This window comes from Heptranchias perlo, chromosome 8, assembly GCF_035084215.1.
Source record: "Heptranchias perlo isolate sHepPer1 chromosome 8, sHepPer1.hap1, whole genome shotgun sequence".
In the NCBI taxonomy this organism is placed as follows: Eukaryota; Metazoa; Chordata; class Chondrichthyes; order Hexanchiformes; family Hexanchidae; genus Heptranchias; species Heptranchias perlo.
Genome location: NC_090332.1, coordinates 12980893 through 13006158, shown reverse-complemented (window position 1 = coordinate 13006158; position 25266 = coordinate 12980893). Strand labels below are relative to the sequence as shown.

General features: G+C 46.0%; 1 protein-coding gene across 6 annotated transcripts in view; it reads left to right on the top strand.

The window, feature by feature from the left end:
* The window catches only part of ltbp1 (latent transforming growth factor beta binding protein 1), a 304945-nt gene that overhangs the window by 192352 nt on the left and 87327 nt on the right, over window positions 1-25266 (top strand). For all 6 annotated transcript variants that reach the window (XM_067988679.1, XM_067988681.1, XM_067988683.1 and 3 more), the window contains 6 exons: window positions 11889-12008; window positions 13189-13308; window positions 17428-17550; window positions 18418-18540; window positions 20938-21060; window positions 23071-23193. In XM_067988679.1, the coding sequence (XP_067844780.1) occupies window positions 11889-12008; window positions 13189-13308; window positions 17428-17550; window positions 18418-18540; window positions 20938-21060; window positions 23071-23193 (732 nt within the window). The remainder of the gene's footprint in view (window positions 1-11888; window positions 12009-13188; window positions 13309-17427; window positions 17551-18417; window positions 18541-20937; window positions 21061-23070; window positions 23194-25266) is intronic.

Below are 25266 nucleotides of genomic sequence, written 5' to 3'. Positions count from 1 at the left end.
GATGTACGTGGTATGTGCAGTGCTAGATGTACGAGGTATGTGCAGTGCTAGATGTACGTGGTATGTGCAGTGCTGGATGTACGTGGCATGTGCAGTGCTAGATGTACATGGTATGTGCAGTGCTAGATGTACGTGGTATGTGTAGTGCTAGATGTACGTGGCATGTGCAGTGCTAGATGTACGTGGTATGTGCAGTGCTGGATGTACGTGGCATGTGCAGTGCTAGATGTACGTGGTACGTGTAGTGCTAGATGTACGTGGTATGTGCAGTGCTGGATGTACGTGGTATGTGCAGTGCTAGATGTACGTGGCATGTGCAGTGCTAGATGTACGTGGTAGGTGCAGTGCTAGATGTACGTGGTACGTGTAGTGCTAGATGTACGTGGTATGTGCAGTGCTAGATGTACGTGGTATGTGCAGTGCTAGATGTACGTGGCATGTGCAGTGCTAGATGTACGTGGTATGTGCAGTGCTGGATGTACGTGGCATGTGCAGTGCTAGATGTACGTGGTATGTGCAGTGCTAGATGTACGTGGTATGTGCAGTGCTGGATGTACGAGGCATGTGCAGTTCTAGATGTACGTGGTATGTGCAGTGGTGGATGTACGTGGCATGTGCAGTGCTAGATGTACGTGGTATGTGCAGTGCTGGATGTACGTGGTATGTGCAGTGCTAGATGTACGTGGAATGTGCAGTGCTAGATGTACGTGGTATGTGCAGTGCTAGATGTACGTGGTCTGTGCAGTGCTGGATGTACGTGGTACGTGTATTGCTAGATGTACATGGTATGTGCAGTGCTAGATGTACGTGGTATGTGCAGTGCTGGATGTACGTGGTACGTGTATTGCTAGATGTACATGGTATGTGCAGTGCTAGATGTACGTGGTATGTGCAGTGCTGGATGTACGTGGTATGTGCAGTGCTAGATGTACGAGGCATGTGCAGTGCTAGATGTACGTGGTATGTGCAGTGCTAGATGTACGTGGTATGTGCAGTGCTGGATGTACGTGGTATGTGCAGTGCTGGATGTACGTGGCATGTGCAGTGCTGGATGTACGTGGTATGTGCAGTGCTGGATGTACGTGGTATGTGCAGTGCTGGATGTACGTGGCATGTGCAGTGCTAGATGTACGTGGTATGTGCAGTGCTGGATGTACGTGGCATGTGCAGTGCTAGATGTACGTGGTATGTGCAGTGCTGGATGTACGTGGCATGTGCAGTGCTAGATGTACGAGGCATGTGCAGTGCTAGATGTACGTGGTATGTGCAGTGCTAGATGTACGTGGTATGTGCAGTGCTAGATGTACGTGGTACGTGTAGTGCTAGATGTACGTGGCATGTGCAGTGCTAGATGTACGTGGTATGTGCAGTGCTGGATGTACGTGGCATGTGCAGTGCTAGATGTACGTGGTATGTGCAGTGCTGGATGTACGTGGCATGTGCAGTGCTAGATGTACGTGGTACGTGTATTGCTAGATGTACGTGGTATGTGCAGTGCTGGATGTACGTGGCATGTGCAGTGCTAGATGTACGTGGTACGTGTAGTGCTAGATGTACGTGGCATGTGCAGTGCTAGATGTACGTGGTATGTGCAGTGCTGGATGTACGTGGCATGTGCAGTGCTAGATGTACGTGGTATGTGCAGTGCTAGATGTACGTGGTATGTGCAGTGCTAGATGTACGTGGTACGTGTCGTGATAGATGTACGTGGCATGTGCAGTGCTAGATGTACGTGGTATGTGCAGTGCTGGATGTATGTGGCATGTGCAGTGCGAGATGTACGTGGTATGTGCAGTGCTAGATGTACGTGGTACGTGTATTGCTAGATGTACGTGGTATGTGCAGTGCTGGATGTACGTGGTATGTGCAGTGCTAGATGTACGTGGTATGTGCAGTGCTAGAAGTACGTGGTATGTGCAGTGCTAGATGTACGTGGTACGTGTATTGCTAGATGTACGTGGTATGTGCAGTGCTGGATGTACGTGGCATGTGCAGTGCTAGATGTACGTGGTATGTGCAGTGCTAGATGTACGTGGTATGTGCAGTGCTAGATGTACGTGGTACGTGTATTGCTAGATGTACGTGGTATGTGCAGTGCTGGATGTACGTGGCATGTGCAGTGCTAGATGTACGTGGTATGTGCAGTGCTAGATGTACGTTGTACGTGTATTGCTAGATGTCCGTGGTATGTGCAGTGCTGGATGTACATGGTATGTGCAGTGCTAGATGTACGTGGTATGTGCAGTGCTGGATGTACGTGGTATGTGCAGTGCTGGATGTACGTGGTACGTGTATTGCTAGATGTACGTGGTATGTGCAGTGCTGGATGTACGTGGTATGTGCAGTGCTAGATGTACGTGGTATGTGCAGTGCTGGATGTACGTGGTATGTGCAGTGCTGGATGTACGTGGTATGTGCAGTGCTAGATGTACGTGGTATGTGCAGTGCTGGATGTACGTGGCATGTGCAGTGCTAGATGTACGTGGTACGTGTAGTGCTGGATGTACGTGGTATGTGCAGTGCTGGATGTACGTGGTATGTGCAGTGCTGGATGTACGTGGTATGTGCAGTGCTGGATGTACGTGGTATGTGCAGTGCTAGATGTACGTGGTATGTGCAGTGCTAGATGTACGTGGTATGTGCAGTGCTAGATGTACGTGGTACGTGTATTGCTAGATGTACGTGGTATGTGCAGTGCTGGATGTACGTGGTATGTGCAGTGCTAGATGTACGTGGTATGTGCAGTGCTGGATGTACGTGGTATGTGCAGTGCTGGATGTACGTGGTATGTGCAGTGCTAGATGTACGTGGTATGTGCAGTGCTGGATGTACGTGGCATGTGCAGTGCTAGATGTACGTGGTACGTGTAGTGCTGGATGTACGTGGTATGTGCAGTGCTGGATGTACGTGGTATGTGCAGTGCTAGATGTACGTGGTATGTGCAGTGCTGGATGTACGAGGCATGTGCAGTGCTGGATGTACGTGGTACGTGTATTGCTAGATGTACGTGGTATGTGCAGTGCTAGATGTACGTGGTATGTGCAGTGCTAGATGTACGTGGTATGTGCAGTGCTGGATGTACGAGGCATGTGCAGTGCTGGATGTACGTGGTACGTGTATTGCTAGATGTACGTGGTATGTGCAGTGCTAGATGTACGTGGTATGTGCAGTGCTAGATGTACGTGGTATGTGCAGTGCTGGATGTACGTGGTAAGTGCAGTGCTAGATGTACGTGGCATGTGCAGTGCTAGATGTACGTGGTAAGTGCAGTGCGAGATGTACGTGGTACGTGTATTGCTAGATGTACGTGGTATGTGCAGTGCTGGATGTACGTGGTATGTGCAGTGCTGGATGTACGTGGTATGTGCAGTGCTAGATGTACGAGGCATGTGCAGTGCTGGATGTACGTGGTACGTGTATTGCTAGATGTACGTGGTATGTGCAGTGCTGGATGTACGTGGTACGTGTATTGCTAGATGTACGTGGTATGTGCAGTGCTGGATGTACGTGGTACGTGTATTGCTAGATGTACATGGTATGTGCAGTGCTGGATGTACGTGGTATGTGCAGTGCTAGATGTACGTGGTATGTGCAGTGCTAGATGTACGTGGTATGTGCAGTGCTAGATGTACGTGGTATGTGCAGTGCTAGATGTACGAGGCATGTGCAGTGCTAGATGTACGTGGTACGTGTTTTGCTAGATGTACGTGGTATGTGCAGTGCTGGATGTACATGGTATGTGCAGTGCTAGATGTACGAGGCATGTGCAGTGCTGGATGTACGTGGTATGTGCAGTGCTGGATGTACGTGGTATGTGCAGTGCTGGATGTACGTGGCATGTGCAGTGCTGGATGTACGTGGTACGTGTATTGCTAGATGTACGTGGTATGTGCAGTGCTGGATGTACGTGGTATGTGCAGTGCTGGATGTACGTGGTATGTGCAGTGCTAGATGTACGTGGTATGTGCAGTGCTAGATGTACGTGGTACGTGTATTGCTAGATGTACGTGGTATGTGCAGTGCTGGATGTACGTGGCATGTGCAGTGCTGGATGTACGAGGCATGTGCAGTGCTAGATGTACGTGGTATGTGCAGTGCTGGATGTACGTGGCATGTGCAGTGCTAGATGTACGTGGTACGTGTATTGCTAGATGTACGTGGTATGTGCAGTGCTAGATGTACGTGGTACGTGTATTGCTAGATGTACGTGGTATGTGCAGTGCTGGATGTACGTGGCATGTGCAGTGCTGGATGTACGAGGCATGTGCAGTGCTAGATGTACGTGGCATGTGCAGTGCTAGATGTACGTGGTACGTGTCTTGCTGGATGTACGTGGTATGTGCAGTGCTGGATGTACGTGGCATGTGCAGTGCTGGATGTACGTGGTACGTGTATTGCTAGATGTACGTGGTATGTGCAGTGCTGGATGTACGTGGCATGTGCAGTGCTAGATGTACGTGGTATGTGCAGTGCTGGATGTACGTGGTAAGTGCAGTGCTAGATGTACGTGGTATGTGCAGTGCTGGATGTACGTGGTAAGTGCAGTGCTAGATGTACGTGGTACGTGTATTGCTAGATGTACGTGGTATGTGCAGTGCTGGATGTACGTGGTATGTGCAGTGCTGGATGTACATGGTAAGTGCAGTGCTAGATGTACGTGGTACGTGTATTGCTAGATGTACGTGGTATGTGCAGTGCTGGATGTACGTGGCATGTGCAGTGCTAGATGTACGTGGTATGTGCAGTGCTGGATGTACGTGGTAAGTGCAGTGCTAGATGTACGTGGTATGTGCAGTGCTGGATGTACGTGGTAAGTGCAGTGCTAGATGTACGTGGCATGTGCAGTGCTAGATGTACGTGGTAAGTGCAGTGCTAGATGTACGTGGTACGTGTATTGCTAGATGTACTTGGTATGTGCAGTGCTGGATGTACGAGGCATGTGCAGTGCTAGATGTACGTGGTATGTGCAGTGCTGGATGTACGTGGCATGTGCAGTGCTAGATGTACGTGGTACGTGTATTGCTAGATGTACGTGGTATGTGCAGTGCTGGATGTCCGTGGCATGTGCAGTGCTAGATGTACGTGGCATGTGCAGTGCTAGATGTACGTGGTACGTCTATTGCTAGATGTACGTGGCATGTGCAGTGCTGGATGTACGTGGTACGTGCATTGCTAGATGTACATGGCATGTGCAGTGCTGGATGTACGTGGTACGTGTATTGCTAGATGTACGTGGTATGTGCAGTGCTGGATGTACGTGGCATGTGCAGTGCTAGATGTACGTGGTATGTGCAGTGCTAGATGTACGTGGTATGTGCAGTGCTGGATGTACGTGGTATGTGCAGTGCTGGATGTACGTGGTATGTGCAGTGCTGGATGTACGTGGTATGTGCAGTGCTAGATGTACGTGGTATGTGCAGTGCTGGATGTACGTGGTATGTGCAGTGCTGGATGTACGTGGTATGTGCAGTGCTGGATGTACGTGGTCTGTGCAGTGCTAGATGTACGTGGTATGTGCAGTGCTGGATGTACGTGGTATGTGCAGTGCTGGATGTACGTGGCATGTGCAGTGCTAGATGTACGTGGCATGTGCAGTGCTAGATGTACGTGGTATGTGCAGTGCTGGATGTACGTGGTATGTGCAGTGCTGGATGTACGTGGCATGTGCAGTGCTAGATGTACGTGGTATGTGCAGTGCTGGATGTACGTGGCATGTGCAGTGCTAGATGTACGTGGTATGTGCAGTGCTGGATGTACGTGGCATGTGCAGTGCTGGATGTACGTGGTATGTGCAGTGCTGGATGTACGTGGTATGTGCAGTGCTGGATGTACGTGGTATGTGTATTGCTAGATGTACGTGGTATGTGCAGTGCTGGATGTACGTGGCATGTGCAGTGCTGGATGTACGTGGTATGTGCAGTGCTGGATGTACGTGGTATGTGCAGTGCTAGATGTACGTGGTATGTGCAGTGCTAGATGTACGTGGTATGTGCAGTGCTGGATGTACGTGGTATGTGCAGTGCTGGATGTACGTGGTATGTGCAGTGCTGGATGTACGTGGTATGTGCAGTGCTGGATGTACGTGGTACGTGTAGTGCTGGATGTACGTGGCATGTGCAGTGCTAGATGTACGTGGTACGTGTATTGCTAGATGTACGTGGTATGTGCAGTGCTGGATGTACGTGGCATGTGTAGTGCTGGATGTACGAGGTACGTGTATTGCTAGATGTACGTGGTATGTGCAGTGCTGGATGTACGTGGCATGTGCAGTGCTAGATGTACGTGGTATGTGCAGTGCTGGATGTACGTGGTAAGTGCAGTGCTAGATGTACGTGGTATGTGCAGTGCTGGATGTACGTGGTATGTGCAGTGCTAGATGTACGTGGTACGTGTATTGCTAGATGTACATGGTATGTGCAGTGCTGGATGTACGTGGTATGTGCAGTGCTAGATGTACGTGGTATGTGCAGTGCTAGATGTACGTGGTATGTGCAGTGCTAGATGTACGTGGTATGTGCAGTGCTAGATGTACGAGGCATGTGCAGTGCTAGATGTACGTGGTACGTGTTTTGCTAGATGTACGTGGTATGTGCAGTGCTGGATGTACATGGTATGTGCAGTGCTAGATGTACGAGGCATGTGCAGTGCTGGATGTACGTGGTATGTGCAGTGCTGGATGTACGTGGTATGTGCAGTGCTGGATGTACGTGGCATGTGCAGTGCTGGATGTACGTGGTACGTGTATTGCTAGATGTACGTGGTATGTGCAGTGCTGGATGTACGTGGTATGTGCAGTGCTGGATGTACGTGGTATGTGCAGTGCTAGATGTACGTGGTATGTGCAGTGCTAGATGTACGTGGTACGTGTATTGCTAGATGTACGTGGTATGTGCAGTGCTGGATGTACGTGGCATGTGCAGTGCTGGATGTACGAGGCATGTGCAGTGCTAGATGTACGTGGTATGTGCAGTGCTGGATGTACGTGGCATGTGCAGTGCTAGATGTACGTGGTACGTGTATTGCTAGATGTACGTGGTATGTGCAGTGCTAGATGTACGTGGTACGTGTATTGCTAGATGTACGTGGTATGTGCAGTGCTGGATGTACGTGGCATGTGCAGTGCTGGATGTACGAGGCATGTGCAGTGCTAGATGTACGTGGCATGTGCAGTGCTAGATGTACGTGGTACGTGTCTTGCTGGATGTACGTGGTATGTGCAGTGCTGGATGTACGTGGCATGTGCAGTGCTGGATGTACGTGGTACGTGTATTGCTAGATGTACGTGGTATGTGCAGTGCTGGATGTACGTGGCATGTGCAGTGCTAGATGTACGTGGTATGTGCAGTGCTGGATGTACGTGGTAAGTGCAGTGCTAGATGTACGTGGTATGTGCAGTGCTGGATGTACGTGGTAAGTGCAGTGCTAGATGTACGTGGTACGTGTATTGCTAGATGTACGTGGTATGTGCAGTGCTGGATGTACGTGGTATGTGCAGTGCTGGATGTACATGGTAAGTGCAGTGCTAGATGTACGTGGTACGTGTATTGCTAGATGTACGTGGTATGTGCAGTGCTGGATGTACGTGGCATGTGCAGTGCTAGATGTACGTGGTATGTGCAGTGCTGGATGTACGTGGTAAGTGCAGTGCTAGATGTACGTGGTATGTGCAGTGCTGGATGTACGTGGTAAGTGCAGTGCTAGATGTACGTGGCATGTGCAGTGCTAGATGTACGTGGTAAGTGCAGTGCTAGATGTACGTGGTACGTGTATTGCTAGATGTACTTGGTATGTGCAGTGCTGGATGTACGAGGCATGTGCAGTGCTAGATGTACGTGGTATGTGCAGTGCTGGATGTACGTGGCATGTGCAGTGCTAGATGTACGTGGTACGTGTATTGCTAGATGTACGTGGTATGTGCAGTGCTGGATGTCCGTGGCATGTGCAGTGCTAGATGTACGTGGCATGTGCAGTGCTAGATGTACGTGGTACGTCTATTGCTAGATGTACGTGGCATGTGCAGTGCTGGATGTACGTGGTACGTGCATTGCTAGATGTACATGGCATGTGCAGTGCTGGATGTACGTGGTACGTGTATTGCTAGATGTACGTGGTATGTGCAGTGCTGGATGTACGTGGCATGTGCAGTGCTAGATGTACGTGGTATGTGCAGTGCTAGATGTACGTGGTATGTGCAGTGCTGGATGTACGTGGTATGTGCAGTGCTGGATGTACGTGGTATGTGCAGTGCTGGATGTACGTGGTATGTGCAGTGCTAGATGTACGTGGTATGTGCAGTGCTGGATGTACGTGGTATGTGCAGTGCTGGATGTACGTGGTATGTGCAGTGCTGGATGTACGTGGTCTGTGCAGTGCTAGATGTACGTGGTATGTGCAGTGCTGGATGTACGTGGTATGTGCAGTGCTGGATGTACGTGGCATGTGCAGTGCTAGATGTACGTGGCATGTGCAGTGCTAGATGTACGTGGTATGTGCAGTGCTGGATGTACGTGGTATGTGCAGTGCTGGATGTACGTGGCATGTGCAGTGCTAGATGTACGTGGTATGTGCAGTGCTGGATGTACGTGGCATGTGCAGTGCTAGATGTACGTGGTATGTGCAGTGCTGGATGTACGTGGCATGTGCAGTGCTGGATGTACGTGGTATGTGCAGTGCTGGATGTACGTGGTATGTGCAGTGCTGGATGTACGTGGTATGTGTATTGCTAGATGTACGTGGTATGTGCAGTGCTGGATGTACGTGGCATGTGCAGTGCTGGATGTACGTGGTATGTGCAGTGCTGGATGTACGTGGTATGTGCAGTGCTAGATGTACGTGGTATGTGCAGTGCTAGATGTACGTGGTATGTGCAGTGCTGGATGTACGTGGTATGTGCAGTGCTGGATGTACGTGGTATGTGCAGTGCTGGATGTACGTGGTATGTGCAGTGCTGGATGTACGTGGTACGTGTAGTGCTGGATGTACGTGGCATGTGCAGTGCTAGATGTACGTGGTACGTGTATTGCTAGATGTACGTGGTATGTGCAGTGCTGGATGTACGTGGCATGTGTAGTGCTGGATGTACGAGGTACGTGTATTGCTAGATGTACGTGGTATGTGCAGTGCTGGATGTACGTGGCATGTGCAGTGCTAGATGTACGTGGTATGTGCAGTGCTGGATGTACGTGGTAAGTGCAGTGCTAGATGTACGTGGTATGTGCAGTGCTGGATGTACGTGGTATGTGCAGTGCTAGATGTACGTGGTATGTGCAGTGCTAGATGTACGTGGCATGTGCAGTGCTGGATGTACGTGGTATGTGCAGTGCTAGATGTACGTGGTATGTGCAGTGCTGGATGTACGAGGCATGTGCAGTGCTAGATGTACGTGGTACGTGTATTGCTAGATGTACGTGGTATGTGCAGTGCTGGATGTACGTGGCATGTGCAGTGCTAGATGTACGTGGTACGTGTATTGCTAGATGTACGTGGTATGTGCAGTGCTGCATGTACGTGGTACGTGTATTGCTAGATGTACGTGGTATGTGCAGTGCTGGATGTACGTGGCATGTGCAGTGCTAGATGTACGTGGCATGTGCAGTGCTAGATGTACGTGGTACGTGTATTGCTAGATGTACGTGGTATGTGCAGTGCTGGATGTACGTGGTACGTGTATTGCTAGATGTACGTGGCATGTGCAGTGCTGGATGTACGTGGTACGTGTATTGCTAGATGTACATGGCATGTGCAGTGCTGGATGTATGTGGTACGTGTATTGCTAGATGTACGTGGCATGTGCAGTGCTGGATGTACGTGGTACGTGTATTGCTAGATGTACGTGGTATGTGCAGTGCTGGATGTACGTGGCATGTGCAGTGCTAGATGTACGTGGTATGTGCAGTGCTAGATGTACGTGGTATGTGCAGTGCTAGATGTACGTGGTATGTGCAGTGCTGGATGTACGTGGTATGTGCAGTGCTAGATGTACGTGGTATGTGCAGTGCTGGATGTACGTGGTATGTGCAGTGCTGGATGTACGTGGCATGTGCAGTGCTAGATGTACGTGGTATGTGCAGTGCTGGATGTACGTGGCATGTGCAGTGCTAGATGTACGTGGTATGTGCAGTGCTGGATGTACGTGGCATGTGCAGTGCTGGATGTACGTGGCATGTGCAGTGCTGGATGTACGTGGTATGTGCAGTGCTGGATGTACATGGTATGTGCAGTGCTGGATGTACGTGGCATGTGCAGTGCTAGATGTACGTGGTATGTGCAGTGCTGGATGTACGTGGCATGTGCAGTGCTGGATGTACGTGGCATGTGCAGTGCTGGATGTACGTGGTATGTGCAGTGCTGGATGTACGTGGCATGTGCAGTGCTAGATGTACGTGGTACGTTTATTGCTAGATGTACGTGGTATGTGCAGTGCTGGATGTACGTGGCATGTGCAGTGCTGGATGTACGTGGCATGTGCAGTGCTAGATGTACGTGGTATGTGCAGTGCTGGATGTACGTGGCATGTGCAGTGCTGGATGTACGTGGCATGTGCAGTGCTGGATGTACGTGGTATGTGCAGTGCTGGATGTACATGGTATGTGCAGTGCTGGATGTACGTGGTATGTGCAGTGCTAGATGTACGTGGTATGTGCAGTGCTAGATGTATGTGGTATGTGCAGTGCTGGATGTACGTGGTATGTGCAGTGCTGGATGTACATGGTATGTGCAGTGCTGGATGTACGTGGCATGTGCAGTGCTGGATGTACGTGGCATGTGCAGTGCTGGATGTACGTGGTATGTGCAGTGCTGGATGTACATGGTATGTGCAGTGCTGGATGTACGTGGTATGTGCAGTGCTGGATGTACGTGGTATGTGCAGTGCTGGATGTACGTGGTATGTGCAGTGCTGGATGTACGTGGTATGTGCAGTGCTAGATGTACGTGGTATGTGCAGTGCTAGATGTATGTGGTATGTGCAGTGCTAGATGTACGTGGTATGTGCAGTGCTAGATGTATGTGGTATATGCAGTGCTGGATGTACGTGGTATGTGCAGTGCTGGATGTACATGGTATGTGCAGTGCTAGATGTACGTGGTATGTGCAGTGCTAGATGTACGTGGTATGTGCAGTGCTAGATGTATGTGGTATGTGCAGTGCTGGATGTACGTGGTATGTGCAGTGCTGGATGTACGAGGCATGTGCAGTGCTGGATGTACGTGGTATGTGCAGTGCTGGATGTACGTGGTATGTGCAGTGCTGGATGTACGTGGTATGTGCAGTGCTAGATGTCTGTGGTATGTGCAGTGCTGGATGTACGTGGTATGTGCAGTGCTGGATGTACGAGGCATGTGCAGTGCTGGATGTACGTGGCATGTGCAGTGCTGGATGTACGTGGTATGTGCAGTGCTGGATGTACGTGGTATGTGCAGTGCTGGATGTACGTGGTATGTGCAGTGCTGGATGTACGTGGTATGTGCAGTGCTGGATGTACGTGGTATGTGCAGTGCTAGATGTACGTGGCATGTGCAGTGCTAGATGTACGTGGTATGTGCAGTGCTGGATGTACGTGGTATGTGCAGTGCTAGATGTACGTGGCATGTGCAGTGCTAGATGTACGTGGTATGTGCAGTGCTAGATGTACGTGGTATGTGCAGTGCTGGATGTACGTGGTATGTGCAGTGCTGGATGTACGTGGTATGTGCAGTGCTAGATGTACGTGGCATGTGCAGTGCTAGATGTACGTGGTATGTGCAGTGCTAGATGTACGTGGTATGTGCAGTGCTAGATGTACGTGGTATGTGCAGTGCTGGATGTACGTGGTATGTGCAGTGCTGGATGTACATGGTATGTGCAGTGTTAGATGCATGACATTTTTTGAATTACTATCTAATTTCAAGATGTTGATGAGTGCCTGAGACCCAACATCTGTGGAGAAGGCCACTGCATTAACGTCGTAGGCTCCTACAGATGCCAGTACTGTGATGCCGGGTACAGAATGAACAGAGGACAGTGTGAAGGTGGGTCTGTGCTTCAGCTCCTTTGACAGCCTGGTAATACTGATTATCTTTTATCATTAGTTTGTATCATCTGGCAGTTGGGATGGGGTGGGGGGAATATTTTCCCATAAATTTTGACTTCAGAATATTTGGAAGTAGAATTAGATGAAAGGTAAGGACGCAGAAGAGTTTGGACAGCCGGAGAACGATCAATTAAAAAACAAAACACAGCAACAGTGTGCTTCCAATTTCACTTTGTCTCTGAACGTCTGGTTGTCCTGTGTCATAGCCAATTACAGGGAGTGACTGAAAATCAATTCCAAAAATCTTATTTAAAAAATAAACAAAAAACACGCATACCTGTAATCGAATGCCAAAAATGAAATCAAAGGCATGAGGTGGGTGGTGGCGGGGGGGGTTTCTTGGGCCAGAACAAATGCTGGCATGGTACTTCATCCCCTCCCCCCATCCCAATTCATTGCTGCTCCTTTATTATCACTGAGTAAGCAATTGTAAGCTCTCCTGCTGCGTAAGGTTTACAGAAGCAGGTTCCAGTTCGTTCACTGCCAACGGCTGCTTGGACATGGCTCTAAGAACCGTGTTAGTGGCGTTAGCTCCCGAACCTCGACTCTCGCGCAGTTGGCCCCAACCTCTTAGCAAACGTGCCAGGATCTGGTTTAAAAAAAAAAGGAATCTTCCCAGTCACCGACCTTCGTGAATCTCGGCAAGTTCCCTTTTGGGTTACAGCCAGCTGCGTAAGACCCAGCACCACCAATCAGTCAGGCACTTATAACGGGATCTGTAGAAACACTGAGTGGAACACAGAATGAACTTTGATGGTGATTCATAGAACTACCTCAGAAAAGTGTCCCAAAGTATTATATTATTGACTGACTAACATCAGTCCTGAACGGCAAATGATTCTGTACAAGTGTATACTAGACTTGGGCCTGTAGTCAGAGACCACCAGAGACCTGCTGCTCATGGGTCATTAGAGACCTCCTGTTTGTAGTGTAATAATCATACCTTTTAAGAGCTAGGCAGTATTTGTGTATTTGAACTGTAACCTAACGATCAAGGAAATGGGACGTTGTCTCTTTAAAATGTCACCCTTTTCTGTTATTTTAGAGCAGTAAAATTGAACTTGAAGTGTTTTCAAATGTGAGCTGAATTTGCTCTTGTGATCTGTTTAAATTTACAGACATTGATGAATGCCAGGATTCCAACAAATGTCCGTCTGGAAGATGCATTAACAATCCTGGCTCTTATGAGTGTGTGTCTTGCCCAGATGGATACACAGGCAGAAATGGCCAATGTATAGGTATGTACTGTAGTCTGACTTCAGCCTGGTTCTTATACGCCTAGAGCTGGTTTGTCTAACAAGCATTCTCACTTGAACATTTTTAAATGAAAGCTATTCTTTCCTGCACGCATTATCTGTAATGACTAAAGATAAAATCTAATGATGAATTCAGTAATCCTGCATTCCCAGCAAGAATCCAAGCTTGAAGGGAGTGTTGGGAGGAGATAGGGTTACAAACCTCTAGTGCAGATTCTCCAACCCATGTTCCCTTCGAGCATGGCTCCCCGCTAGGAATGCTGAATTGACCCTATAGAGTATACAGTATATATTTTTAATAATGTATGCTGCACTCTCCTGTGATATATTGCCCTATAAATTATATTGTCTATGGTGTGTTGTCTGATAGCCTGCTAGAAAGTAAGGTATGGTCTTACAGTACTCAGCACACCATCAGCCCCTACACCAGTTACCTTTATTATCATTTTACTAAACATCTCATTGCCTGTCCCGTGTGCTGTATACCCAAGCCTAATTATGGTTGGAAAAAATGCAAAGTGAGCATTACTTGTTCAATCTAAAATCTAGATAATATTTTATATAAAGAATACCAAATGTCTGGCACCAGGTTTGAGACAGTAATTCAGTCTCGGGTGGGGGGAGTTTGACAACTGCTCGATTGAAGTGCTGACTTGAAACTCACTGGCAGATGTCTATCATTCTGTACTTTGTACCTGTTTTTAATATCTAGAGAACTTGCTTTAAAAGCAGACTCCAGAAAATAACCACAGTCATCACTTTATGACATTAAACCAATTGAGAATTCCTGGTCTTATTAAACCAGATAGCTGGTTGGTTTTATAGCAAAGCTTAATAATAGATTGCAGTGGTTGGTGGGGGAATATGTGCAATTATAGAAAGGCAAATCACTAGTAGATAGTTGTCAATAAATACAAAATGACCTCTTGACTTTGTTAAACACCAACCTGCTGAAGTAAATCTATCAAAGTGTGGCAGAGAATCATCATAGAATAATTAGATTGGGAGAGGAATTGGATATTTTAGCAGCACTGTACACCAACACACTGGGCACACTTCACTAATACCTATTACTTCACTATACCGCCTTACAGAGGGGAAATGTCACTTGGATTTACATAATGTCAACATATTTCCAAATGCGGCTCTTCTTTAATGAACTCCTTCACATACCCTGTACAGACGTTGGCAGCACTGTGACCACGTTTTTACAGCCAACATGCTTGCTATTCTCCCTGCAAGCACCCAATGCTATCAAATCGGAAAATATTGACGTATTTTGATTGATAACGTGATAGAAGTAACTATGGGCTCAATTTTGAAAGCCAAGTCCGGGTGCGTTGGGGGAGGAGGGGGGGCCAAGAAAATCGGAGAAATCCGGAGTGGGCAGGATTCCCGGCTCCAACCTGCTGAAGAACGAGCACGACCCAGAGTCATCTGGGTGCGCACGCGGTCCCGAACCCGAAAGTCCTGCCAGCAATTAAAGCCGGCGGGACGATATTTAAACAAGCAAATGTACCTCATTGAGGTACTTAAAGTACTTTATTTTTGGCATATTGGCCACTTAAAAAGATTTTGAACTTACCTGGACAGCTTTCCCACGGCTTCCGATTCACAGCTGGTGAAACCAGGCATGAAGGGCCGGATCAGTTAAAAAATAAAGTAAATAAATTAAATTAAATTACATTTCCTATTGTAAAAAAATAAATAAACGTACTTTGCAAATGATGTCATCTGCACCCCCTTACTCCGATGTCCCATGTCTTCTGCACACAGCCCCCTGCTCCGATGTCCAATGACTTCTCCCCCCCACTCCGATATCCGATGGCCTCTGCACACCCCCCCTTCTGATCTTTGTCTCCTCCCCCCACTCTCTCTCTTGTAACGGCCGATGAGGTCTCTCTCTCTCTCTCTCTCTCTCTCTCTCTCTCTCTTTCTCCCCCCGCCTCGGATTTGCAACTCCTGTCGGTAGCCAGCCTGTCAATCAGGCTGACTGCCGGGCTCCAAACCCGGAAGAGGCTTTAATCGGCCTCATTAGGGTTGCGAGATCGTGACCCGCCTACTTGCCTTCTGGGTTTGGCGCCCGCAAATCACCCCCCCCCCCCCTCCGACCCTCCCCGCTGCTAACCTATCGCCCTTTTAAAATTGAGTCCTATGTCCCCTGGGGGGGCGGGGATGTAGTGTCATGATGTGTAAATATCAGGAGATGTTTTATGGCAATATCTGGGGATCCCTGGTCAATCATTTGAATCAGAGGGAATAGTAAGCAAAGGTGAGCTCTGAATATTCATCAGAAAAAAACTGTCCCCTCAAAAGCATCCATGTTGTTATGTGATAGTATGTGTCTAAGGCCATGCATTGCTTCTTCTCCTAAGGGTTTTAGCCTAATCCTTCGAGTCGAGCCATAAACATTTTCAATTTCGTTGATAAACGCACGTCCAGTTTTATTGCGGTTGTTCCTGATCTGTGAATTAATGCCTTGAGTTCTTTTGGTTTTGTGCTAAGTATCTGGACTATCCAGAAGCCAATATTTACTTTGGCTTTGGGCTGCAACTCTCTGCTTCACGATCCTTGATGAAAACATTCGCTGTAAAGTGTTTGTAACATTACAGACAGGCACCCTATGATCGCTGTGATTTTTTAAATCACTTTTTATTTTGTCTGCATTCGACTGTGAAACTGGATAATTGCACTAATGTGTGACCCTTATGATGAACAATTAAAATGTGCTATTGTGCACACTTTGTTCTGGATTGTACCTGAATGATCTGCTCCCTTCCCCTGTGCTATTGAGTGCTTTTATAGGAATACTTCGTTCTGCTTCAAATATTTGTTGCTGATTGATTAGAAGCCGCTTATTGTTCCTGGTAGTAAACAGCCTGTCCTTAAAATGAAGTAGATTGATCATTAACATTTCTTGTGTCAAATTTCATGTCCAAAAAAAATAATTTTAGGGATCTATTCATTAGCGATGACATATTTAAGTCAAGAATCAGCGAAATCTCTCAGTTAGTAAAGAAACGCAACATTTTAAAAGGGACAAGTTCACCCCATTGGCCATATTTTCCCTGTAACCCCCACCCCAAATGCTGCCTGGAGCTGTCAGTGGCCCCTTTAGATGCCACACCATGCCCATAACACCCCACCACCCCACACGAAAGGAAGGACGAAAAAGACAGAGAGAGAAGTATAGGGAGGACAGAGGGAGGAGCAAAAAAGAGCTAGGAAGAGAACAGTAGAGAATAGAAAGAGGGAGACAGAAGAGAAAGAGGCGAGACAGAGGGAGTGAATCAGCAACATGAAGATAGCAGAAATGGGCAAGAGAGAGACCATATTCTCAACTTACTGTGGCCCCTTTAGGCCACACCATGCCCTACCACCCACCACCTCTCACACGAAAGGAAGGAAGAAAAAAGGCAAGAGTAGTATGTATATAAAAGTTTTGAGTCTGCCACACTTCAAATGCCGTGTTTCAGGCACACTTTGCGAACGCAGTTTATCCTCCAACTTAACCTGAACAATGTCACTCAAGATCTGTAATTTTTACACATTGAACATTTCTGGAAAATTATTTAAAGTTAAACAAACTCTCTTCTTTCTTTGTGTAATAGTAAGTACTATGTGGCATTTACATTTAGATTCAGTTCCAGAATGAATGATTCAATGCCCTGAGGTACAAATATTAGATATTGTCAGTTGTAGGCAGTTTGTAGAAACCCTGATCCAAGCATAATCCTTCTTGGCAAGCCAGCCAGGGGTTCATCAGGAATCAACTGTATCTCTTTTCAGTTTCCTGTTACAAATAGGACATGCAGTCACATGCTGGGAAAAGTGCTATTTAAGACCAATCCAGACAGTCTTCCATTAAATTGTAAGGCAGATGGATGCTGCAGATGTTCCATGATAAATGTGACAGCAAATAATTTTAGAAATGAAATTCCACGGATTTATTTTTCTTTTTATCGTTCACTCTTTTCTTCAGAACTTTAAAAAAAAATCCCATGTGCATTATCTCTTGGTATCTGTTAAAAACGGCAGAGGTTTTCACAGTCATCCGTGACATCCATTTTGACACTTGGTTTTGTGTGTCTATTTTCCCAGACGTTAATGAGTGCCTTGACAGATCAATTTGTGTAAACGGCAGATGTTCCAATCTCGAGGGGTCCTATATCTGTACTTGTAACCGAGGATATGAACCATCTCCTGATGGCAAATTGTGCAAAGGTAACAACTCCTGTGCAGATTAAAATCTGTAGTAGCCAGTTTGGTTAGCATCGGATTACTGAATCAAAATTGTAGCACTCTAGTTTGTTTGTTTGTTTAGCAAGTGTAGGCTTTTTTGACAGTGAGAGATACTTTAAAAAAAAATGTCTTTCTTTTTGATTTCCCTACTTAATGCACAAATCCCAGGCAAAGTGGCTGGATAAAGTGCTGGAGCTGACTGCTAGAAGGTGATGATTCTGCTTCCTGCTGCCTACCCCCACCAAACTCGATTGGCTCCCTATTTCCCTCCAACTCTTTGAATTCAAGATCTTCATCCTCATTTGTTATTCCTTCCATAGCCTTGCCCCACCCTACCTCTGCCACCTTCACCGCACCTCCCACCCTCTGCTCTTGCCCAACTCCACCTGACAGTACATTTCTTGCTCTCCCCTAATTCCACCACTGGTAGTAGACTCCTCTACCATCACAGCCCCACACTCTGGAACTCTCTCCCTAAACTTTGGGATGAGATGTTAAACTGTCTGCCCTCTAAGGTAAACGTTAAAGATCCCATGGCACTATTTGAAGAACAGCATGAGATAGTTGTGTTTGTGTGTGTCTCTCCCTCTTGGACTGTATATTTATGGGTATATATGTGCAGATATGTATCTACTATAACTCCTTCATATTGAGAGCCATAAAAAGACATGAGGAGGGTAGTTCTCATCTTCAGTACTTTGGTGGTGATCTGGTTGAGCAGATTGTCCGCCCGGTGTGGAACTTTTCATTCCCAGTACTGAAGTTTGATCCTGACCTCCTTTGTTGGTGAAACGAGGCTTGTGATCTCATGGAAACAGAAACCAATTGTTTGTTTTCTCTTTGGTGCAGATGTGGATGAGTGTCAGGATGTCATCCTGTGCACCAATGGGCAGTGCAGGAATACAGAGGCCTCTTTCAACTGTGAATGCAACTCTGGCTACCGTCTGACTACCACAGGAGACCAGTGTGAAGGTAGAAAGAATTTGATAGGTTACTCTCTGAAGAATCAGACACAAAATATTTACAGGTGGTTCAAAGCTCTGGTAAAATTCTTATAGGGCTTAATTTCCCTTGGTAGTGCACCAGTTTATGCCTTTGCATAAAGCTCCCTTGGTCAGCATCCATCAGATAGGGTGAAGACTTAATTCAGCAGAGTAAATTAGAATTCCATAGAATAAGTGTCATGGGCTGGACCGTGTACAAAATCAGGTAAGCTTCCCAGCATCATCTGTGCAATGGGTCAGAAGTTAATTGTCCTTTTCTGCATGGTGAACACTTTCCCTTGGAAACTCTTCATTGGCACAGAATCAACTTCCTGAGTGCTTCAGTCCCATTCCTTCCACTCAGGGTTAATTTTCTTTGTCGGAAGCTGACGGCACATAGGTCTGTAATCCTAATTTTACACAAAAATTGAATTGAATTAGAGGGTGACATTTTCCGAGACCCCGCTCCACTGGCGGGGCCTCACATGAGTTAGGTGTCCTGGTGGAAAATCTTGGGCAGTGCAGCCATGGTTTTCTAATAAGCCCCTCACTGTGTGTGGCCCTGTCAGAAGCTCGGGGTCTCAGAAAATTCACCCATAATTCTACCAGTCTTTCACACCTCCACAGGCAGCTCGCCCATTTTATGAAAATGAATTATCAGGCCGCTTGCCTCACCGGTAACCATTAATCTTTATAACTGTTCAAGGCCATGTTTCCAGATGAGATTCTCCTACATAGATAAAATGCTGTTCACAGTAGTTGGTTCACTTAAACTTCATTTCAGTCCAAAAAATGTGACATTTAAAATCATCATACTCTATATGTACAATTTTTTTCTTTATCGAATAGAAAACCGCAGACCCTATCACAGATGGGAAAAACATCATGCAGGTCTGAGATCCTGCCTGACTGTTTCTGACAGAGGCTTAAGTAGAATGAGGAGACTTCAAAGGGACAGAATTATCTTTTGATGGTCTGCAGAGTCAAAGCTATCAAGAGACCAAAATTCTGTACCGATAGCTTTGCATAGATTGTTTAAATTGGGGGCAGGGGGGAAGGGGGCAATATATCTCTCATACTCCTGGTGGTATCTAAGTGATGGAAAGACAAGAGGGGTGAATTTCCATGGAGGTTCTCCCACGTCCTCCGTAACTTCATCGGAAGAGCTGTCAAAAAAAAACCCTGGAAAAACAGTGTGAACGCCATTCATGCCGTTTTCCCGGGATTTCCGTGGCTCTCCAGCCAAAGTTACTGCAAACGAGTGGGAGAACCTCGAAGGAAGATTCCCCCCATTGTCCCTGTACAGGAAATGTTGACGCATGTTTTGTGCTGTTGTATCTTTGCCACATTTAAACACGTTAGGGCTCTTTGACTTTTACAACAAGATATTTACTGCTCCTGGTTGACATGGAGTAAAATATTTACAACATAAAAGATTAAAGAGAAAAAGATGCACAGAGAGGGAGGGAAGTTTGTGAGCACACGGATGTTTCCCAGCTGTCTGAATGTGCACACAAAAAACATTCCCCTGTAGCACAGAGCATGCTCGACACTTAAAACAAAAAGGCTACCTGACATCATTTGGGATCTTCATCAGGTAAGTATGAAAAATAAAACTTCATCTACATCAGAATCCCTTTTTTGTCATGATATATAGTCAACATATACAATACGGATGTAGGAAGATTTGGGAATAAAAAGAAAAAACTGCCAGGGTTGGAAATCTGAAATAAAGTACACAATTCTGTCAACATCTTGAGAAAGAAACAGGTTAATGTGTTGGGTGGAGACCATGGGCAGATTTTCCTGTTTCTGTGTCTGGGTGCTTTGCATCCTTCTTTCCTTCCTTCCCCTTGATTTTTCTCTGTGTGCTGCACCCAGGCCCAAGAACAGAAAAATCTGCCCCCATTTATCAGATACAACTCCGATAAATGGGAAATGCGTGAAATGTTGGCCTGTCTTTTCCAGCACGTTTGGTTTTAATGAAGGTTGAGGGAAGTCTGCCTCTATCAGTTAATATAAGGGTGACTGTAGCAGTCCTTTTAAACCCCACAATGAAGAATTGTCAGTTTTAACCTGAAGTCTATTGAGTGTATCGAACAATAAACTCAGCTTATCTATATTTATTCTAATGAGAAAAAATTCTTCTTGGCCAACGCTGTTTATTTAAAGCTACAAGCTTTGGCTAAAGATGCAGACAACGTAACCAAATTAACTGCGGTAGATTCCCTTTATGTCTTTGGGAACCATACAAAAACAATTGTTGCTCAAGGAGTATTTTCTGTGGGTGTTCTATTAGTGAGGGAGCAATAAATAATTTGGAGTCCATCAGAGAGCTTTATAGTCAATGTCAGTTCAACAGCTTTCTGAAATTTATTTGTTGCAGACATTGACGAATGCCAAGAAAATGCAGATGCTTGCCAGGGAGGCGTGTGCATGAACAGCGCAGGCTCCTTTACATGCACGTGTCCAAGTGGCTTCCAGCTGGTGGATGATGTAAGGTGTCAAGGTAAATAATAGATGCCTTAATAGATGCAGAAAGCGTCACGTCACTCCTTGTAACTTGCACGTTGCGGCCTGTAATTGGTCCGCCATATGTAATCCCTGGGCAGTTGTCACTGGATCCGAATGCTATATGTGTGAGAACATTCAACCAATTTGCAGAAAGGTTTATCTTTTAAATTCTTAACAGGTTGAAATTGTACTAGACAATACTAGTAATGAACACACAAAAGAGTTGCTATGAAATTCTTTTGTCCACTGGTTTAATGAAAGCATTAACCCATTTAACCCTTTTAATTTAATCAGATTAATGCCTCTGTCAAAATAACAGAGAGAAGAATTCATAATGAACAGCTTGGTTACTAATTACAATTTCAACTCATTAGGAGATGTGTTAATATGATATCTCTGTTATCTTCAAAGTGTCCAGATACCCATATTACTGACTTTAACTGTTGCCCTTTCCTGAGGTTAGTAAGCATCTTGAAGTAAATTAATAAAGGTCCCTATGAGTGACGGACAGCACAAGGGCTTTCATTCATGGTCCCTTGGCTGAGTGTAGACCATTGAGCTGTTGAAGATACCACACTGTGATCTTCTCAGGGATAGAGGTGTTGTATTAAAGGCAAATACATTGGAGCACCTATGAAAGTTTTGTGTGTGTGTGTGTGTGTGTGTGTGTGTGCGCGCACATGCATGCATGTGTGTATACAAACAGATCTTTGGGGTTGCAGCAGGGAGAAAGAGTGAGATAGAGAAATAGAGATCCTATTCAGGGGTGGAATAGGAATTGTAACGTGGAGAAAAAGAAGCTGTTGAATGGGAAGTGCCCTGTTAAAAGGGGAAGGAAGGCCCTGTTGAGCAGGAGGATGCGGAGAAGAGAGGGAGAGAAACCCTGTTGTGGATGGGTGACTCTGCTGTGTGTGAGAGGGACAGTACCTGTTGGAGATTAGCAGGCCCACATTTATAAAACAGCATCTCCCCTGAATCAGCATGGTAATCCCATGCATATCCCAAACCCGCGACCTCCACCACCTGGAAGGGCAAGGGCAGCAGGTGCATGTGAACACCATCACCTCTAAGTACCCCTCCAAGTCATTCACCATCCCAACTTAGATATATATCGCTGTTCCTTCACTGTCGCTGGGTCAAAATCATGGAACTCCCTACCTAACAGCACTGTGGGAGAGCTGGTCAAGGCCCACCATCACCATCTCAAGGGCAACTAGGGATGGGCAATAAATCCTGGCATTGCTAGCGACGCCCATCTCCTGAGAATGAATTAAAAATTATATACCTACAAATGTGTACGTGTAGACAGATAAAAGTACACAGAGGGTATAGAAGTTTCTGATTTAAATATGAGTTTGAAAGACCACAGCTCTCCAGTATTATTGTAGCTGTGCACAACAATAATCTAATTTCAACAGAAGTGCTGTGCTTTGATGTACATAAAACGTGAAAACCATTTAGAGGGTAAACGCCACATTAGATATTAGTTCTGTTGCATGTTAGCTTTTCCCAGTGGCCAATATAACAGCTCTGTAGTTGAGTTGCTTTGGAGCAAGCCATTTCAGTCACTCAACCCTGATGCTCCCTTTAACAAGGATAACTAGACATAGAGAAAATGTTTCTACTTGTCCAAAACTAGAGGTCTTAAATATAAGATAAGTCACTAATAAATCCAATAGGGAATTCAGGAGAAACTTCTTTACCCAAAGAGTGGTAAGAATGTGGAATGTGTTACCACAAGGAGTAGTTGAGGTGAATAGCATAGATGCATTTAAAGGGAAGCTAGATAAACACACGAGGGAGAAAGGAATAGAAGGATATGCTGTTAGGGTTAGATGAAGAGGGGTGGGAGGAGGCTCGTGTGGAGCATAAATGCTGCCATGGACCAGTTGGGCCGAATACCATGTTTCTGTGCTGTAGATTGATGTAACTACAGGTGTGTGTAAATATACAACAAATTCAATTTTTTTTCCACAAAGAGACACAAGTGCTGTTTTTCCCCCAGATGTAAACGAATGCCTTTCGCCAGAGCTTTGTGCTCATGGGGATTGCCTGAACACGGAGGGTTCATTCCGCTGCATTTGTGAACAGGGATTCACAGTCTCGTCAGATGGACAGAAATGTGAAGGTGAGACCCAGCGATGGGTACACTGCAGGTTTAGTAATGTACAGCTCACAGCCTAACAGAAGGGATTACTACGGAGAGAAAAACTAAAAAGGGCAAGGTCTTTTTTTTCTTGGGATGTGTGCGGTCGTATTTATTGCCCATTCCTAATTGTCTTGAAAGCATTAAGAGTCAACAACATTGTGTGGGACTGGAGTCACGTGTAGCTCTGATCAGATTGGGGTTGGTTGCGGGGGGGATTGGAGGGGATGTTGCAGGACATTAGTGAAACAGTTAGACTTTTATAACTCCAGCAGTTTTTATGGTCATTTTTTTTCTGGTACCAGCCCCATGCCATAACCACTAGGCTATCATACACAACTGGTTTTGCTTTCACTAAGTTGATATTAAAAATGGAAAATTGATGTCAGCCAGATCAACAGTGAGGACGCTACTATTGGTGTCACTGTCCCTGGGAGGCAACAGTCAGCCAGGGTTCCCACTCCGTTTTGACCGATGTCAGTGTGTGGATGTCATGATGACCGGACCGGCCTCCCCTTGATGCACCATTGCTGAATAATTTTCCATATTCACCGACCAAGCGTACACATAAAGAATGACCATTTGAAGTTCTTTGATGAAGTAACAGAGAGGTATTCAAAATTATATGGGGTTTTGATGGAGCAAATAGGGAGAAACTGTGTCCTCTGGCAAGTGGGTCGATAACCAGAGATCATAGATTTAAAACAATTGGCAAAAGAACTAGAGGGGAAATGAGGAGAAATCTTTTCACACAGTGGGTTGTTAAGATCTGGAGCGCGCTACCTGAAAAAGTGGTGGAAGCAGATTCCATAGGAACTTTCAAAAGGCAATCTGACATGTACTTGAAGAGGACTAAATTGCAGGGTTGTGGGGAAAAGCTGGGGTGTGAGACTAAATTGGACAACTTTTTCAAAGTGCTGGCACAGGCACGACGGGCTGAATATCCTCCTTCTACGCTGTAAGATTCCAGGAAGGAGGCATGGGAAGGCTATCACAGTTGTGGAAATATAACTCAGCATGAGTCAGCTTTGCCTTCAGACAGGAAAGAGGATTTGAAAACATAAGAAATTAGTATGAGGCGGTGGCAGAGCACAACATGCAGAACTGCGCAGGTTCCATTCCCCACACTGTTGAATTCCCAACCTCAACAGCATTGCCAGGAGGAAGTGCCTAGCAGAGGCCAGGTGCATCCCCACGAGGATCAAAGGAGAGTCCTCATTGGGCTTGTCCCATTATACTTGCTAGCAAGTGACTTAAGTAGTGTAGTCAGAGGCCTTTGTAGGACTGAGCAGCCCAGTAAAACCAAAAAGATGAGAAAAACCAGTGAAAAATTAGAGGGCAGTATTCCCTTTGGAAAATAAGGGATTTGACGGCACATAATCTGATCCGCCCAGCCCATACTCAGATTCTTTATGTATTGGTGGTTAAGAAAAATGAGATATACTTTATTTTGTCAATTAAATAATAGATTCTTCTATTGACTAACTACTATTTTTAGTGTTCTTATAAATGGGGAAGGGGGAATAACTGGCTGTGTTGGAATATGTTTTCTAAATCGTTGACTCCCTATTTTACTAACCAGTATCACGTTTGATACCCCTTTGTCTGGTGTTAGCAGTGAGATCTATGTGCATGTCACACCATAAACAGAATCCTGAAGCTTTGTGATTATCCTGTAGTGAGTTATAAACTTGGATGCCATAATCTTTATCTTGTGTCTTTCCATTAGAAAGAGGTAAATGGGCAATGAAATGACGTCGTATGATCTTAGCATTCCAAAGAAATTCCACAATTTAACAGAGGCATTAACAGTTTATTTGGCTCAAATAGCAGTCAAACCAGTTTTGTATAAATGCGTTAAGCATTTGTACACTAGGATTCTGCAACATCATTTCAGGCCATGTTTCTTACTATAAACCCACAGAACTGAATACATCTTTACTTCAGGGGAATCTTGTTACTGAGCATGTTCTGTCACTTGTTTTGTCCATAAGTGCCCACAATAGTTAGATCATCATACAGGTAGATACTCCCCACTTGTCAATGCACTAACCC